At 42.1% G+C, this 16,339-nt stretch overlaps 1 protein-coding gene across 1 annotated transcript; it reads left to right on the plus strand.

Moving 5' to 3' along the window:
* Positions 1-1,787: 1,787 nt before the first annotated feature.
* Positions 1,788-16,309, plus strand: LOC128422221 (cytochrome P450 2D6). The gene is made up of 9 exons (XM_053405955.1): positions 1,788-4,779; positions 7,270-7,435; positions 9,227-9,379; positions 10,381-10,541; positions 10,636-10,809; positions 12,287-12,428; positions 13,733-13,920; positions 14,292-14,433; positions 15,570-16,309. The coding sequence occupies exons 1-9, from the start codon at positions 4,567-4,569 to the stop codon at positions 15,746-15,748; spliced, it is 1,518 nt and encodes a 505-aa protein (XP_053261930.1). The 5' UTR covers positions 1,788-4,566; the 3' UTR covers positions 15,749-16,309.
* The last annotated feature ends 30 nt before the right edge of the window (positions 16,310-16,339 follow it).

Consider the following 16,339-nt stretch of genomic DNA (forward strand, 5'->3'; position numbering starts at 1 on the left):
AAAATAAGAGAAGAGGTCCTCTTGTGGATTAGTATTTGGTTAAGAAACAGGAAGCAGGAATAAATGGACAGTTCTCCCAATGCACGGATGTTAGGGGTGAGCAATTAAGGTAGTTACGTTAGCTGAAGGTGCCAAATCATTCAGGGTGGTTAAAATTGAAGAAGATTGTGAAGGATATCTCCAAACAAGGTAAAAGGGCAGTTAGATGGCAAATGAAATTCTATGTAAACAAGTGCAAAGCGATTAACCTTGGGGCATCCCTCCCTTAATTTCACAGATACACTTGTGGCATCTGAACTAGTGGAGGCTGATCAAGAACAAGACCTCTGCTAGAGGATAGCTTGATGTGGTGGATAGCTTGCATTGACACAGTGTGCAACAGCTGTAAAAACAGAGAATTCCATGCTAGGGATCACTAGAAAAGGCATTGAAAATACACTTCCACTATCAGAATGCTGTCACATGTCTATTTTGTGAATAAACTTTGAACATTGTGTATATTTCTGGGCACCTTATCTCAAAAGGACTATCACAGAGTTGGAAAAGGTTCAGAAAAATGATCAAGGGGATGGAGCAACTTTCCCATAAGAAAAGGTTACCATATTCTAAGCCTTTTCATTTAGAGAAAAAGCAAGTAATTTATACTGTTATGAGAGAAGGAGAAAAACTTTTACCTATCCACTTCCTTAATGCCATGCATAATGTTATGACATTATCTCATGTTACCTCTTCCTCACCTTTCCTCTAAATTAAAAAAATCCCACTTGCTGAAACCTTTCCTCTTTGAGGAAGTGAAGATGTACTGCTGCTGGTATGGTGGCATTCCTGTCAGCGCTTTGCTTTTGGGAGTTGGAACTGGCCTGATTACCTTATTTCATACTTGAGAAAACTTAAGGTCTAATAATATTGCATTTTTCAAGGAGTGAATCTGAGTAGACAATAAACAATTTGCATTAAGATTCTGTAAAACATAAACTGCTTTGCTTTTGCCTTCACACATATTCATTGGTGCTATTATTTTTCTAGTTTCTTTTAGAATTAGGTACAGAATAAAAAGGCATAGTATGCTCTTTTCTGGGGGAGTTTTATCACCCCCAACTTTCATACAAAATGCATTTATATTAGGGAAAATTACCTTGCAAATAGCATTTATTAGGCAAAATTGCATACAAAAACATGTGTATTAGGAGAAATGAAATGCTAAAATGCAGATGAACATTTATGAGGACTTCTTTTAAAAAAAAAATCACAGATGGAAATGTGAAGAGCTGAGAACTGGAAATATGATATACTGACACTAAATTGACATATTTGCTCATCCCCTTTTTCCAGGGGACACTCTTCATGGAACTGTGAAGGTATTTCTTTATTAAACTCCACTAATATTGGCACTATTCAGTTACTTCACCTTGCTAGACAAATAAAGGTATGACAAACTCCCTCAAGAAAGATGAGAGCTAGGTAATATTATTTTGCTTTGGGTGTTTTTAAACATAGACACTCCCTGTTGGTAATGCCTGAGAGATTTGAGAATATGTAGCAATAATAATGATGATGATGATGATGATGATGATGATGATGATGATGATGTACCCCGGCCATCTGATTGGGTCTTTTCCTTCCCCTCAGGGAAATAATCTGGGTTGCCCTGCCTAGTCAACACCCAGCTAATCTCCCTCATCCCTATTCAGGCTCTAACCAAGTCTTATCTGACAGTTTAACTGTCAGGTACCAACTTTTAACTCGCTGCCCCCTCCTGATTGGTTGACACTCTTTCCCAGCCCTGATTGGCTTCTGGGTCTCCGGGAAGATGACCCAAGGTCCATTAGTCACAAAAGGCTGTGTACTGAAATACATTTCTGGAGTGGCGCACCTCCTGTGGATCTGCATTCACTCTTTCCAAGCTGAATCAAGTTAAGAGGAAAACAAATATCCCCATTTCCAGCAACTGCCAGCTGAATGGCTGGCTGGTGTGGCAATCATGAAGACTGCCTACTTTTCCATTCCCATTCTCCAGCTATCTGTGCAGAATGCTGACTGGGCCTTGTGGCAATCATGAATTCACTTCTATCTCATCTCCTCTTCAAGCAGTCTTCCAAGTTTAAGGAAAAACTAACTGGCCTTTAAATAAAAAAAAAGTTCCTGTACAAACATCTAACTGAATCAACAAATGTTTTTTAAAAGATGATAACCTGCCTAAAACATGACAGAATACGTGAACATCTGCACAGGAACTGGAAGAAGATACAAGCATCAGTTGAGGAGCAAAGGCAATGTGGAAGTCCTGTCCAGGGCCTATACGAGGGTCAGCATCAACTGGTCCAAGTCCAATTTGAGCCCAGTCACTCCGCCAGCTCCAGACTGACACAATAACCTGCCCACTCCCCTAACTCCTACCCAGGCTGGCATGCTGACTGCAGCTGTGGTATTGGGGCCTATGCTCCGTTAAGCCCTAACAGGCCACAGCCAAAATGCATGGGATGAGGCAATTTGGGCTACAGTCAAGCAAGATTCTAGTTATGTGAACCCTGTAATTAAATATCTGATTTTTATCACAGATTCAGATCTGGCCTTAGGCCAACTTGTAATCTCTCTCAATATTTCTTGTTGAGCCTGCTTTTCACAATCTGCTCTACGTTTCCCCAAAAATGATCAATATAAGATAAACTTCTCCTGACATTGCGTATGCAGTCTCAGCAACCCCTCCCCCCGGGAGCCAGACTACAACAAACATTTTGAGATTAAAATTGGGCACAACTTTATTTATTTATTTCAGCCGTAGGTAAACCTTGGCATAGGCATTGGGAGTGTATCCCTCTCAGCCCCCTGCTGGCTTCTCTTCAGGGGTCTGAGGCATGACAGGGTCAGCTGGGGGGGGGTGCGGAATCAGGCCATTGCAAAACATGGCGGTTTACACAGATGTTTCCTCCACCCAAGGCACTGAGGCAGCACTAGGGACCAAGTTGTTGGGCCTGACCTACATCTACAGCCAGAATAGCGCAATGTGCCAAGTCAAATGGGAGCCAGCAGTAGCACAAAGTCAATGGTGGATTTACTCACAAGAAAAATGAACAGAAGGAATAATACTATTGACAGTATCAAGGCATCATATACTATTCCATCAACAGTTTTAATTGTTAATGTGCAAACTCTGGAATATTCATACAAAAGAATATGACAACCTCCCCTTCTGCATTGTGTTTTGCTATAGGCATTGAAGCATCTGCAATTATGATTAAGTCTAATGAACAAATGTAGAAGTAGGTCCTTCTATTTCCAAAATAAGTCTTTATGCTGATGGAGTAATAACATTATCAAGTCCTCTAATGCCAGCACAATATATTCTCCAAAAGCATCAGAGATTTTGAAGAAGGTTGAAGGTACAGTATGAATATGATAAATATGTATCCTAATATTTTGTAACTGATTTGTCTGAAAAAATATTACACACACAGGTGAATGTAATATGAAAAAAGTATTTTAGATCTGTATCGGCACAGTATACAGGGTGGCCCCAAAGTAGGTATACAGCTGAATCAATGAAATTAATCACAACTGATTATATGGATACACATAGTTGGCACACAACAAAGTGGCAGTAAATTTCAGGCTGGCAGTTGGAAAGAATAGTGGAGTAGATAAAAGGGTTATTTTTCTTTACTGATATTGTGAATGATGACAGTGAACTTGAGTCAAGAACAAAGGAAGTGGATTCTAAAGCAGTATATCTACTTTTGGGCCAACCCGTAAGCAGTGCTTTTTCTTCTTCTTCTAAAAAAATGTTTAGGGGTACTCTCATTTTGACTCAAGAAAATATAGTTAAAATCGGGGAAAATAAATACAGTAAATGGACCAAAGTACAAAGATTCACAAAATGTTTAGGGGTATGCGTCCTCTTGCGTCCCCCCAGAAAAAAAGCACTGCCTGTAAGTTTGTTAAGTGTTGGATACAGAACCGATCAACCAAATAAAAAACAGCAAATTTGATCTAATTTTGGATAGTTCACGATCTGACGTCAAAAAAAGATCTATTTCAGCTCTATTATATAGCTCTCATAGACAAGACGGTTGATTAAAAACAAGGATGGTGTAAATAGGCAGAATCTCAACATGTAAGTCAGGACATTTTGTTTATTACAAAACATGAATATTATTATTTTCCTTTCAATTCTGAAGATATAGCAACATGTGTGTTTGCTTCATATACTCAGCTGTGGGAGAAGCAAATTGGACGTTTCTGCTCAGAGAGTGGGGCATTGTTCATCTGATAGCTTCTTTACCAGGAAGAACTCTGAGCTTCTTATCAGAAGCAGGACACAGAAAAAACAGCTCATTTTTTCTTAACAGATTCATTCTATTCTTCATTGGCCCTCCCACAATTTTTCTAGGAGTTACTTAAAAACAGAGAGAGAGAGGGAAGGAGGGAGCACAGGGATGTGTTAAGGAAGTAATTCTGACTTCAATTTAGTATCATTTCTCTCTCTCTACGGAACACAATACACACAGGAGGAACTTTTCAGACAAAAGGAAGTAAAAGCAGGAGACTGAATCAGTGCAGGGAGAAATCATGGAGCCATTCCATTGGGTGTTCTCCATGCTCATGGCCATATGGAATAACCTCATGTTGCTGGTTATACTATTCTTTTTGTTAACTCTATCCTTTGATTTTATGAAGCGTAGGAAGCCTTGGAGCAACTACCCGCCAGGGCCTATTTCCTTGCCCTTTATTGGCACCCTTTTGCAGATTGATATGAGGAAGCCTCATCTTTCTTTCACTCAGGTAAGTGCCAAGGGAAAAAAGAGACCTGGATCATAGAATGGTAGAGTTGGCAGGGATCCCAAGGGTCATCTAATCCAATGCAGGAATCTAAAGGATCCGTGACAGATGGCCATCCAACATCTGATTAAATGCTCCAATGAAGGAGAGTCCACCAGCTTCTGAGGGAGTCCGTTCTATAGCTGAACACCACCTCCCTCAGACTTCTTCCTCTGGTGACCAGCAAAGAGTGTTGTGTTTGGGGAACAGAAGTGAAGAAGGTTAACCTGCCATTGGCTTGATTCCATATTGCGCTGCGGCAGTGAGTGTTTGGGGGGGGGCAACTTGTCTGTTTCCCCACAGTTCCTTTGTGGCTTATAATATTGGCTCATGCATGCTGATGGGGTGTTACGCTTGTGTGTTAATTCTGTTGCACCCTTGGAATTATATTTTGGTTTCACCTGCCTTGCCCCATGCCAGTCATTGCAGTTAGCCTCCTGGACATTTTAGCTCTGAATGGGCACAATAGAAGTATGTTAAGTGTTGGTTACAGAACTGATTCACCAAATAAGAAACAGCAAATTTGAACCAGTTTGGGATAGTTCACAATTTTCAGTGTGAGTTCACAGCAGTCAACTGTCACATTGTTTTCTATTAGATGATATTGCTTTTAAACATATGGGTGGGTACACTGAGTTTAGCGGGGAGCTGCAACAAGATGTTTTGAGGGTTGGCTCCAGCCTTTAACAGGAGGGCACTCATTCAGGGTTCCAGACAGCCTGTAACAGGAACCTATCGGTGGTTTGGGTGGGTGTGTAGAAGGACAGGCAGCAAGGATGGGGAAGAAAAATGACTACTTTCCTCTTCCTTAGTATATTAAAGAGTTTGAGCTCAGGGCTGACTGCTGGCCCTGAATCTGAACACTATTGCTATATTAGGAAGTTTTTAATGTTTGATGTTTTATTACGTTTTTATATGTGCTGGAAGGCGCCCAGAGTGGTTGGGGAAACACAGCCAAATGGGTGGGGTATTATTATTATTATTATTATTATTATTATTATTATTATTATTACTATTATTATTATTATTCAGAGAGAGGAAGAGATTTTTTGCTACTGAGAATGAAAATATTTATTCTTTTTCATTTCCTCCATCCTGAAACCTCCCCATATAGTGGACGGAGGACAGATTTGTAACCTTTTAGTGCACATTCTTCCAACTCTAATCACAACTCTAGAATACAATAACCCATGAGAAGCAGTGGCGGTGGGGGAGGCTGAATCCTTCCCCTCCCCCCCAAAATGATCACCTCAACGTTCTTCTAAGATAATGAGCACAGGTCCCTGTGCTGTAGGGCTGTTCCTAATAACACTTGCTTTTATTTTCACTGAATGGTTGTGTGAGGGAGCAACCTTCTTTAATTGTGAATGGTGGATATACATCTATAGAAGACTATATATAACGTTAGTTGCATAGTAGTAGGAAGGTTTAATAACTGGAATTGGTGCATGTTTTATAAGAATGATTAACAACAATCGACCCACCAATTTAAGCATTCATTAGTTTCCTTATTAGAATTAAAGATGCTTGAGTAAAGAGTAGCATTCTTTCTTCTGTGTTGAGAGTACAATAAAAAGAGGACTGTTTTGATTTAGTGAAATGTCATATAAAACCACTATTAGCAGTTCAACCCTGTTGAGTTCAATTGAATGTAAGTTTATGGTTGGAGTCTCATTTTCTTAATTTTAAAACTGATTTAGAGAAACACTAGACATACTAAGTAGGGGAGTGCATGCGCCCAACATTACAAGGACAGTCCACTATTGGAAGGGTTAGCCATCTTCCACCTGCTGAAAGGAAAAGGAACCCATAAGATGAAAGAGGGGTACCTTGAAGTTGGCCACCTGCATTTAGCACCTGGGCAACTGACGTAGCAGACACAAAGGTAATCTGGTCACAGACTTCATCACTAGGTTGTCATTTGTTGTATTTCTGGTCAAATAATTATTATTCCAAAACTTGCATACAGGGCTGTCTTTAGCAGATGTGGTGACAGGGTGCAAATATCCACCCAGCGCTCCCAAATTACCATGGATAGTGTGTGTGTGTGGGGAGGAAGCTGTGCAGTGCCAGCCATCGGGGGGGCGCAACTCTCCCCCATGCCACTGTGGGAGAGCAATCCCTGCAGAGGCTTGGGAGGGAAGCTGCGCACCCGCCAGCCATATAGTTGGCGGGGCGCAGCTTCCAGCCTAAGCCTCTGTGGGGATCGCTCTCCTCCCACGGAGGCAAGCTGCACGCTCGCCAGCCATATGGTTGGTGGGGCGCAGCTGGCGGGTGTGCAGGGAAAGGGGAGGCCACTGGCAAAGCTGCACAGCTTCCCCACTCGCTGGGGTGCCCCTGAGAGTCCAACGCCCTGGCATGATGCACCACTAAGCCCTATGGGAAAGACGGCTCTGCTTGTATATCTAGATATATATTAACATATGGACATTTTATGCTGTCATATATTTACAGCTGTCTAAGAAGTACGGGAACATTTACAGCCTGCAAGCCTTCTATACCAATGTCGTGGTGGTGAATGGATTCAAGCTAGTGAAAGAAGCTTTAGTCCACAAGTCAGAGGATTTTGCTGATCGTCCTGATATGCCTGTCCAGAGTTATTTGGCAGGATACAAGCAAGGTATGTCTGGCTTTGTCAGTCCATGGTGCTGAAGGAGATGGGAAGAAGGCAAACCAGGGAGCATCCCTCCCGTCTGTTGGCAATAAAGCAATTCAAATAGGAAGAGTGGGAATTAAATAATGGTCTGTTAATGCTTCCAAGCCATAAGAAAGGAGCATTTTGGTTCTCACTGTTTTTCTTGAGGTTCAAAAGGTCATTGAGTGTGAATGATAAGAGCTGTTTGGCAGTGAAACAAACTCTTGTAGCACCCTGCTTGTGGTTAACGCTTAGCTGGAATGAAATATTCAACGCAGCAATAGAGAAATTAAAATAATAATTTATTTGTCAGACAAATAAATGAGAGGCACAGTGGTATATGGTTACCAAGCTCTTCTGCCATTATGGCCAGCACTTATATTTCCTCAATCCAGCCCCCTTTCTCCTCCCTTTGGCTGCCTCTGTCCAATCAGCCTGGTTGAAATTCCTATTGGCTGTTTGCTAGAACCAATCATAAAAGATACACCCATTTCCTATTACCTTTTATGGGAGACAGAGAGCTATATTTTCTTCTATTTATAAATGGCAAATAAGTAGTCATATATCTTACATTTACCTCGACCAGGCACCTTAATTACCAGATAACCTTTGGCCCCTCTTGCCCTATTCCCTGCAAAACAGATGGCTAATGGTTCTAATTTTATCTTAAACAGATATCTTGGGTTCATCTCCTCACACACCATCTATGAAAGATCTCCTTCTTTGGAGGTCTTTAAGCAAAGGCTCGACAACCATATGTCAGGAGTGCTCTGATGGTGTTTCCTGCTCGGCAGGGGTTTGGACTCGATGGCCCTTGTGGTCTCTTCCAACTTTATGATTCTATGATTCTATGAAATAAGAATCTAACATTTCTTACTTTCTAAATCCTTTGCATAATTACATTTAAGCCAATATATTTCATAACATATATAGTTTTTTAGAAGAAAGGGAACTTAGTAAAAGCTAAGCTAAATTCTAAGTTTTCTAAAGATTCAAAGCAGTTTCAGAGAGCTGCTTTGCCTAGTCTAACTGCTGTTTCTATTTGCCCTTTTAACCTTATGAAAATGTGGCTCAAGTCTCTAATGGGAGGCACAATAATTCTTACTATTTACCAACTCTTAATTGTGTTTTGCAACTTGATTAATCTGTAATTTGTACGGTCAGTGTGACCTTTTGCTCCTAGCCTGTAATTTCCTTTTACAACCCTGAGGCACTGCTATAGATCAGGGGGGCCCTTGATCAAGAAGATAAACAGCTGCCAGAGTATGGTTTCTGCCTGGCATGAGAGATACAAACATTTACAAATATATTTCTTTAAGCCTATTTTAAAATACAAATCTTGATCAGATGCCTCACTCTCACAGAAGGTGGCGGACTCTCCCTCATTGAGGATGGATGTCAAAGATTCTTCAGCTGTGATTCCTGAATGGCAGGGGGGTGGACTGTTTCTCTGATTGAGGAGCTTCATGACTGATTTGAATTTGAGTCTCTCCCAGATCCTAGTCCAACACCAAACTGACTCTCATTTAAGAGAGAATGAAAATAATTTTTAGACATTAAAGCAATAGTGCCTTGATACAGAGTATGAGTGAACTTTGTCCATCAGTCATGTAATACATTTCCCCATTCCTTTTGTTTGTTTACCAAGTCTGATTTGGTTCAGTGTCTGATGATTGGTCTCCAGATGTACTGTAATAATTTTAGCCAGTAAGAGCTGACTCATCTGAAGCAATATTATGTCAGCATTTTAACCGCTTCAGTTTTATGTCCTCTTAGGACTGGTATTTGCAAAGTATAATTATGCCTGGAAGGAGCAGAGGAGGTTTCTTGTCTCAAACTTGAGAGATTTCGGAATGGGGAAGAAATCCCTGGAATGGCAAATGATTGAGGAAGCTGGCCATCTGTGTTCTGCATTCCGCGCTGAGGGAGGTTCGTTAAACCTAGGAATGTGGGAAGTGGGAAATGTGCTTAATTCAAAATGTTTACATTCTTATTTATTTATTTATTTAATAAAAAGCATACACTGTTTGATTGTTTAAAAAACCCTTAAAACAATAACATGATCAATAAGAATAAATAATAATAATTGAAGACTTTAAAAAAGTTAATATTATGTTGCATGCCACCCCAATCTCTGAGCGGTGTGAGATGCCAGGGGTTCTGAGTGCTTACCCAGGCTTGTGTTTCCTTCAGGAATAAGGCACATGTCTTTATGATATATGGTTTATTTACGTATATCTATAACCTGAGCCTATGATGGATTGGCTCACAGCATTAACACCCCAAGAAGGTCTTGTTTCTCCCATAGCTGCAGCCTTGAATCAGGCCTGGCTCTGACTCTCTGCCTTCCCAGCCTGCCCCTCTTGCACCCAGCTCCCAGCCCCCTGTCTTTCTAACTAGCAGACTGTTGAGGGAGGGAAGCCCACCCCTTTGGTTTCTGGTACCTAGCCACTTCCTTTGTTCCCTTAATGGCCCATACTTAGCAGGCTATTATTAGGCTGGCCTGCTTATTCCAGCAATTGAATCCATGCTGGATTCAGGAATTAGATGGAGGATCAGGCATACAGTCTCCCCCCCCCCCAACTCATAACAATAACAATACACTAAAAGCAGATTAAAACTCGCATGAACTTTCAAAATATCTGGGTGGGCTTGCCTAAACAAAAATGCTTTAGTAGGCGCTGAAGAGAGTGCAGTGCAGGTGCATGCCTAATATCAGTAGCTAAAATGTATTTCTCCCATCTCTGTCAAAGAACTCCACCAGTAAAAGTCCAGAGTGTTGTGCTTCAGACCTTAGGTTTGATTTCCAGAGAGTTTTGAATTTGGAACATTTATAAGTGTACATTAAAGAGAGCAAAGCAAATGGAGCCATGGTGGTTAGGGCAGGGCAGGGGCGATGAATCATCAACCCACTTCTTTTTCTCTTTCAGACCATCCATTTGACCCTCAGTTTATTATAAACAATGCAGTTAGCAATGTGATCGCCTCTATGACTTTTGGCTATCGCTTTGACTACAAAGACCAGAAATTCCAGGAGCTGCTGCACTTATTTGAAGAATGCATTCAAGATGCATCAGGATTGTGTACTCAGGTGTGAAAAACTGCTGCTTCATCAGAAATTTTATTCTTTAGTGACTGTATCTCTGTACCAGGTGTAATGGATTTTCTTTTCCATTCTGCACCAGCTCATTAATATGATACCTTGCTTGCTGCACATCCCACCACTGGAACAGATAGTCTCTAAACACCACATGGGTTTGTACAACTACATAGAAAACATTCTGAAGGTGCACGTGAAAACCTGGGATTCATCCTGCAGGAGGGACATCATTGATGCTTTTCTGGAAGAAATAGAAAAGGTAGGATGTTGGTATTTTGTAGTTCCAGCCCAAGGTACATACAATTCTATACAGTGGTACCTTGGTTTACAACCATAATCCATTCCAGAGGTCCGGTTGTAAACCAAAACAGGTTGTAACCCAAGGTGTGCTTTCGCCAATGGGGCCTCCCCCCCCCAAATTGGTTGTAATCCAAAAAAAAAATTGGATGTAATCCTAAAAAAGGGACACAAACTTCCAGGTTTGACATGGTTGTACAGTGGTACCTCGGGTTAAGTACTTAATTCGTTCCGGAGGTCCGTTCTTAACCTGAAACTGTTCTTAACCTGAAGCACCACTTTAGCTAATGGGGCCTCCCACTGCTGCCGCGCCGCCGGAGCCCGATTTCTGTTCTTATCCTGAAGCAAAGTTCTTAACCTGAAGTACTATTTCTGGGTTAGCGGAGTGTGTAACCTGAAGCATATGTAACCTGAAGCGTATGTAACCCGAGGTACCACTGTAATCCAAAACGGTTGTAATCCAAAGCGGTTGCAAACCAAGGCTACCACTGTAATTGGTTCTAACTATTAATTTAAAACCTTAGTTAAATCAGCAACTCACTGTTCAGTGCATCTCTCCATGGGCATAGCCGGGGGGGGGCAGGGGGCAGCTGCCACCCCCAATTAATAAAATTCAATAAAAATACATAGCAAACTGAGGTTCTGCCCCCCTCTAACAAAAATCCTGGCTACGCCCATGCATCTCTGTGTGTGCCATACCTGATTTGTGGAGCAGTGAGGTTGCAGCCCTGACCCAGGAGAGGACCCAATACCTCTTGGGATCTCATGAGGTGTTATGGCTTGGTCTCTCCCACATATGCGAGACAACTCTAGCTATTTATTATTTCAAATTTATTGCTAAAACAACAAACTAGGACATAGCTCCTCTACTCATCGTCCTCCCCAGAAGATGGAGTTGCCCAGACTGAGCTCCTCCCCCTTCCCAGCACAGAAGCCCCCACCTTCTTTCCCAGTATCTTTTGCACTGTCTAGATCCTACGAGATTTGGGAGAGAATGCTTCCAGCATTCCAGAGTCTGACTCACTATTGGAGCTCTCACACAGCAGCCTGTCACTCTGGCCCTGTCTTTCGTCTCCCCTTTGTTCAGAGCTCAGATCACAGCTGCTCTCCCCCTCCTCTCTGCCTTCCGCTGTTAACTGTTCTCTCTCTATGCCTGTGTCTTCTTCTCCTGTAAGCATCTGAGCTTCGCTGACACGAGGCCTCAGAATCTCCTTGGAGAAAAAGTGGGATGTAAATGTAATAAATTGATAAATATGCCACCACTCCAGGACCTCAGAGGGTGGCAGCACTGCTAAGAGCACCTTCCTTGCCCAACTGGGCAGGTCTGTAACTGATATGACTCTATTACTGGAAAGTCCAGTCTTTGACACTTTCTGCATGCTATATAGGTGCCATAAGATTTATTTATTTTTAGAGATGCATATCGTTTGTCTTCTCAGAGGAAGAAAGATGTGAAGACAAGTTTCAATCGTGACATCCTTCGTCTAATAATTACTGAACTTTTTGCTGCTGGCACTGAAACTGTTGCCACCACTCTGCGCTGGGGCCTGCTGTACATGATCCAAAATCCAGAAGTCCAGAGTAAGTACTACTGCAGCTGCTATATGCTAAAAGAAGAAGAAGAAGAAGAAGAGTTTGGATTTGATATCCCGCCTTTCACTCCCCTTCAGGAATCTCAAAGCGGCTAACATTCTCCTTTCCCTTCCTCCCCCACAATAAACACTCTGTGAGGTGAGTGGGGCTGAGAGACTTCAAAGAAGTGTGACTGGCCCAAGGTCACCCAGCAGCTGCATGTGGAGGAGCGGAGACGTGAACCCGGTTCCCCAGATTACAAGACTACTGCTCTTAACCACTACACCACACTGGCTCTAAAAAGAGAGATTTTAGTGCCAGTTTCTGAAAGAGCAGCTATATTAGGATGGGAATTTAAGTTTCGACAGAGATCTACAATATGCAAGAAGCCATTGGACTTCCTGTTTTCACTGAATTAAGGGCACATCTGTAGCTGCTCTTAGTCTTTGGTAGCAAAGACGAAACTGGCATTCTAAGACAATTTATTGTGGCAAACTTTTTCATAGGGCACAATCATAGTCCAATTCCTGTCCACAGAATGCTCCTCTTCCTCTTTCTCTAATTGGGCCTTCTTGTGTGCCAGTCTCTAGCCTGAGCTCTCCTTGAGATGGTCTCTTGCCTAGACAGGGCCTCCTGCTGGAACTCCAGCTCAGGTTTAAACCACGAACCAGCTGTGACCACTTGGAACAGAACATGTCCTTGTTCATAAAAGCATTTTAACAGGAAATAAGGTATTCTCCTATCTGCAGGTTGCTGATTCCAGAGGAAAGATCAAGCAGCGTGGAATCTGCACACACATTTATAGGTTTCCCATCAACAGCATAGAACATCTCCCCTTAAGGATCTGCACAGGCTTCTTACATGCTAACTGAGCCAAATTCAAGTTTTTGTTATAGAAGGCTCCAAATTGTTTGGGGACCAACTTACTCGGACTGCTTCCCCCCCACCATAGTTGCTTGATTTTTATATTCAGCTAGAGAGGCACTATCAAAGGTAGCACATGATATTCACCTTGCTTCTACAAGTAATAAGCTGTTTTGTTTGTGCACCTAAGTTGTAGAATTCCTTGCCTATGCAAAGGAAGTACCATCAATACACCAAGTTTCAGACACCTGCTGAAGACCTTTCCGTTTGTACCCGTCCTTTCTGATGTATAGCTCAACCTATCAGATACTGTGTGTCTGGATGATATGTACTTTTATGCTGTTCTGTGGGTGCATTATGCTCACTGCCTATATAGTTTGCTTATTGTTGGTGTATATGTCTGTAAAATAAATAAATGGGAGAAGAATGAAAGTGTGCTTCCTTTCTAGGTAAAGTCCAAAAAGAAATTGATGATGTGATTGGCAAGAACAGGTCAGCCACCATGGGGGACCAGGCATCCATGCCTTACACTCATGCTGTGATAAATGAAATTCAGCGATTTGCTGATGTTTCTCCATTGATGCTGCCTCACATGGCGTACCGGGACACGACATTACAAGGCTTCTTCATCCCAAAGGTATAAGTTTTGCTAACAGAGTAAAGGTATTCTGAACAGAGCAGGCAGACTGTTTTTCTCTTTTGCATGGAGTTGAACCAAATTTAAACTGCTTTATTTATTCACTGATCCCAAACTTAAGATTTCTCAAATGCCTTGAATCTGCATGGGGAATGAACTCCTAAACTGCTTGGACATGTGCCCAGAAAGCAGGAGTCAAGGAGAAAACTGCTCAGACCTGTGTTTTCTAGGCACAGCACAAGCAGAAGGGCGGACGAGCCCATTGTCTCCAGAAGCCTAAGATATTTCAAAATAGAGACAGGATATAAGGAAAACACAATGCTGCTGATTGTAATCCTTTTACCAAATCCTCTTTCTTTGGACACACTTAGGGTACCACGGTCATCTTCAACCTGTCATCTGTACTGAAGGATGAAACTGTGTGGGAGAAGCCTTATGAGTTTTACCCAGAGCATTTCCTTAATAAAAAGGGGGAATTTGTGAAACGAGAGGGCTTCCTGCCTTTCTCAGCAGGTAATTCCAGAGGACTAAAAGCTGGGATATTTACTGTTTCATAATCACACATTTTAATATTGCAAGTGTTTTTTTCATGGTCACATTATAAGGGCTTCTTCAGATACAGTCCTTTGTGGGTGTGGACAGTGCCAGATTTACGTATAAGCTAAACAAGCTTAGGGCCCCACTCTCTTGGGGGCCCCCAAAAAATTTAAAGGGAAAAAACCTGGATGTACATTCTCCAAAATATAAGATAAAAAACAAATAAACATTGATAAAATACATATTTTGTCATGTGCAAATGGCTTTAGATACCTATTAGGTCCATAAATTACCATATAGCATATATTCAACACAAAAAAGCGACAATTTGTTGTTGACAAAGGACAGCTGGACATATAAGGGGCCCCATTACTTTTAGTAACTTAGGGCTTCATCAAACCTAAATCCAGTCCTGGGTGTGGAGAGAGAGATCTACCCGTAAATCTTCGTTGTGGAGATACAAATGTTTGTGCTCACAATTATGCTCCCACTGAAGAGAAGTCACATTTGTGCAGCACTCAGAACAGCTATTCCCTTCTGGCAGTTTTCCCTTGTCCCATTCCTTTCCAAGGGGAAACCTGCTCTTTAGTGATAGATCGGAACAAATGTTGATCCAGGGAAAACCCAAATTACTGTTTGCTCGAATTGAGTGTTAAAGAGTGGTTTTGCCCAGGGGGAAGCAGCAGGACAAGAGGAAGTGTACATAAGCCTAAACCACAACCTCCTTCTTTAGTTTTCAGAGGGAGGATAGCCCCATTCAGCATGGGTTGAATCCCTATCCACTGATCTGCCTTTCAAATCTTTGTCTTTTCTGGATTAAGCTTCAATTTACGTGGCTCTTGGAGGAGTGCCAGCCCTCAATGCACCCCCCCCCCCAGTTTGCCAGCCCTTGTTTATAAGACTTGGCTATAACAAAACAGCAGCAGCAGCAGCAGCAGCAACAACTTTTTACTTGTACCCCGCCCATTTGACTGGGCTGCCCCAGCCATCCTGAGTGGCTTTCAGCAGAATATTAAACAAAACAAAATATGACACATCAGATTGTGATAGATGCTCACTGGAAGAGTCACTTAGGAACTGACACTTAGCTTGATGTCCTCTTTCTTTTTCAGGTTTGCGTGTATGTCCAGGAGAACAGCTAGCCAGGACAGAGCTCTTCCTCTTCCTCACCAGCCTCCTTCAGCATTTCACCTTCTGCTTCCCAGAAAACCAGTCTAAACCTCAACAAGAATCTCGCTGTGGCTTGACAGTAGCGCCACCCCCCTTGCAGATCCGGGCTATTCCAAGATAACTATAGATACCTGCAACGCACTTGTGCTGCACTCAAACTTTTACCCTATCATATGGTTACTGAAATCTCACAGGGTGACCCAGATATTCACTTTCTCTCCTAGTTCATTGGAATTTAAATCTCACTTTGAACAATGACTCTTTTTGTTCAGAATTTCTAAAAGCATGCACAGTGGTACCTTGGGGTGAGAACGGGATCTGTTCCAGAGCCCCGTTCGCATCCTGAATGGAATGTAAGACGCGACGGCATGTCTGCGCGTGTGCGGGTCGTGTTTTGCTGCTTCCGCACATGCGTGTGACGTCATTTTGAGCATCTGCACATGCGCGAGCGGCGAAACTCGGAAGTAATGTGCTCCGTTACTTCCGGGTTGCTGCGGAGCACAACCCAAAAGCGCTCAACCTGAAGCACATTCAACCCGAGGTATGACTGTATATTGCCTGGTCCTTTTAAACCATGATGGGGCAAAGAAATTTGAATGAGCTGTATTCAGAAATATATCTTTCCCTTATTATTTTCAATCAAGTGATTGCGTATCTTATTAAACTGATTTTGTTCATATTATCCAAACTGCTCTTCCATCATTTTGAACTA

The sequence above is a fragment of the Podarcis raffonei genome, chromosome 10 (genome assembly GCF_027172205.1).
Source record: "Podarcis raffonei isolate rPodRaf1 chromosome 10, rPodRaf1.pri, whole genome shotgun sequence".
In the NCBI taxonomy this organism is placed as follows: domain Eukaryota; kingdom Metazoa; phylum Chordata; class Lepidosauria; order Squamata; family Lacertidae; genus Podarcis; species Podarcis raffonei.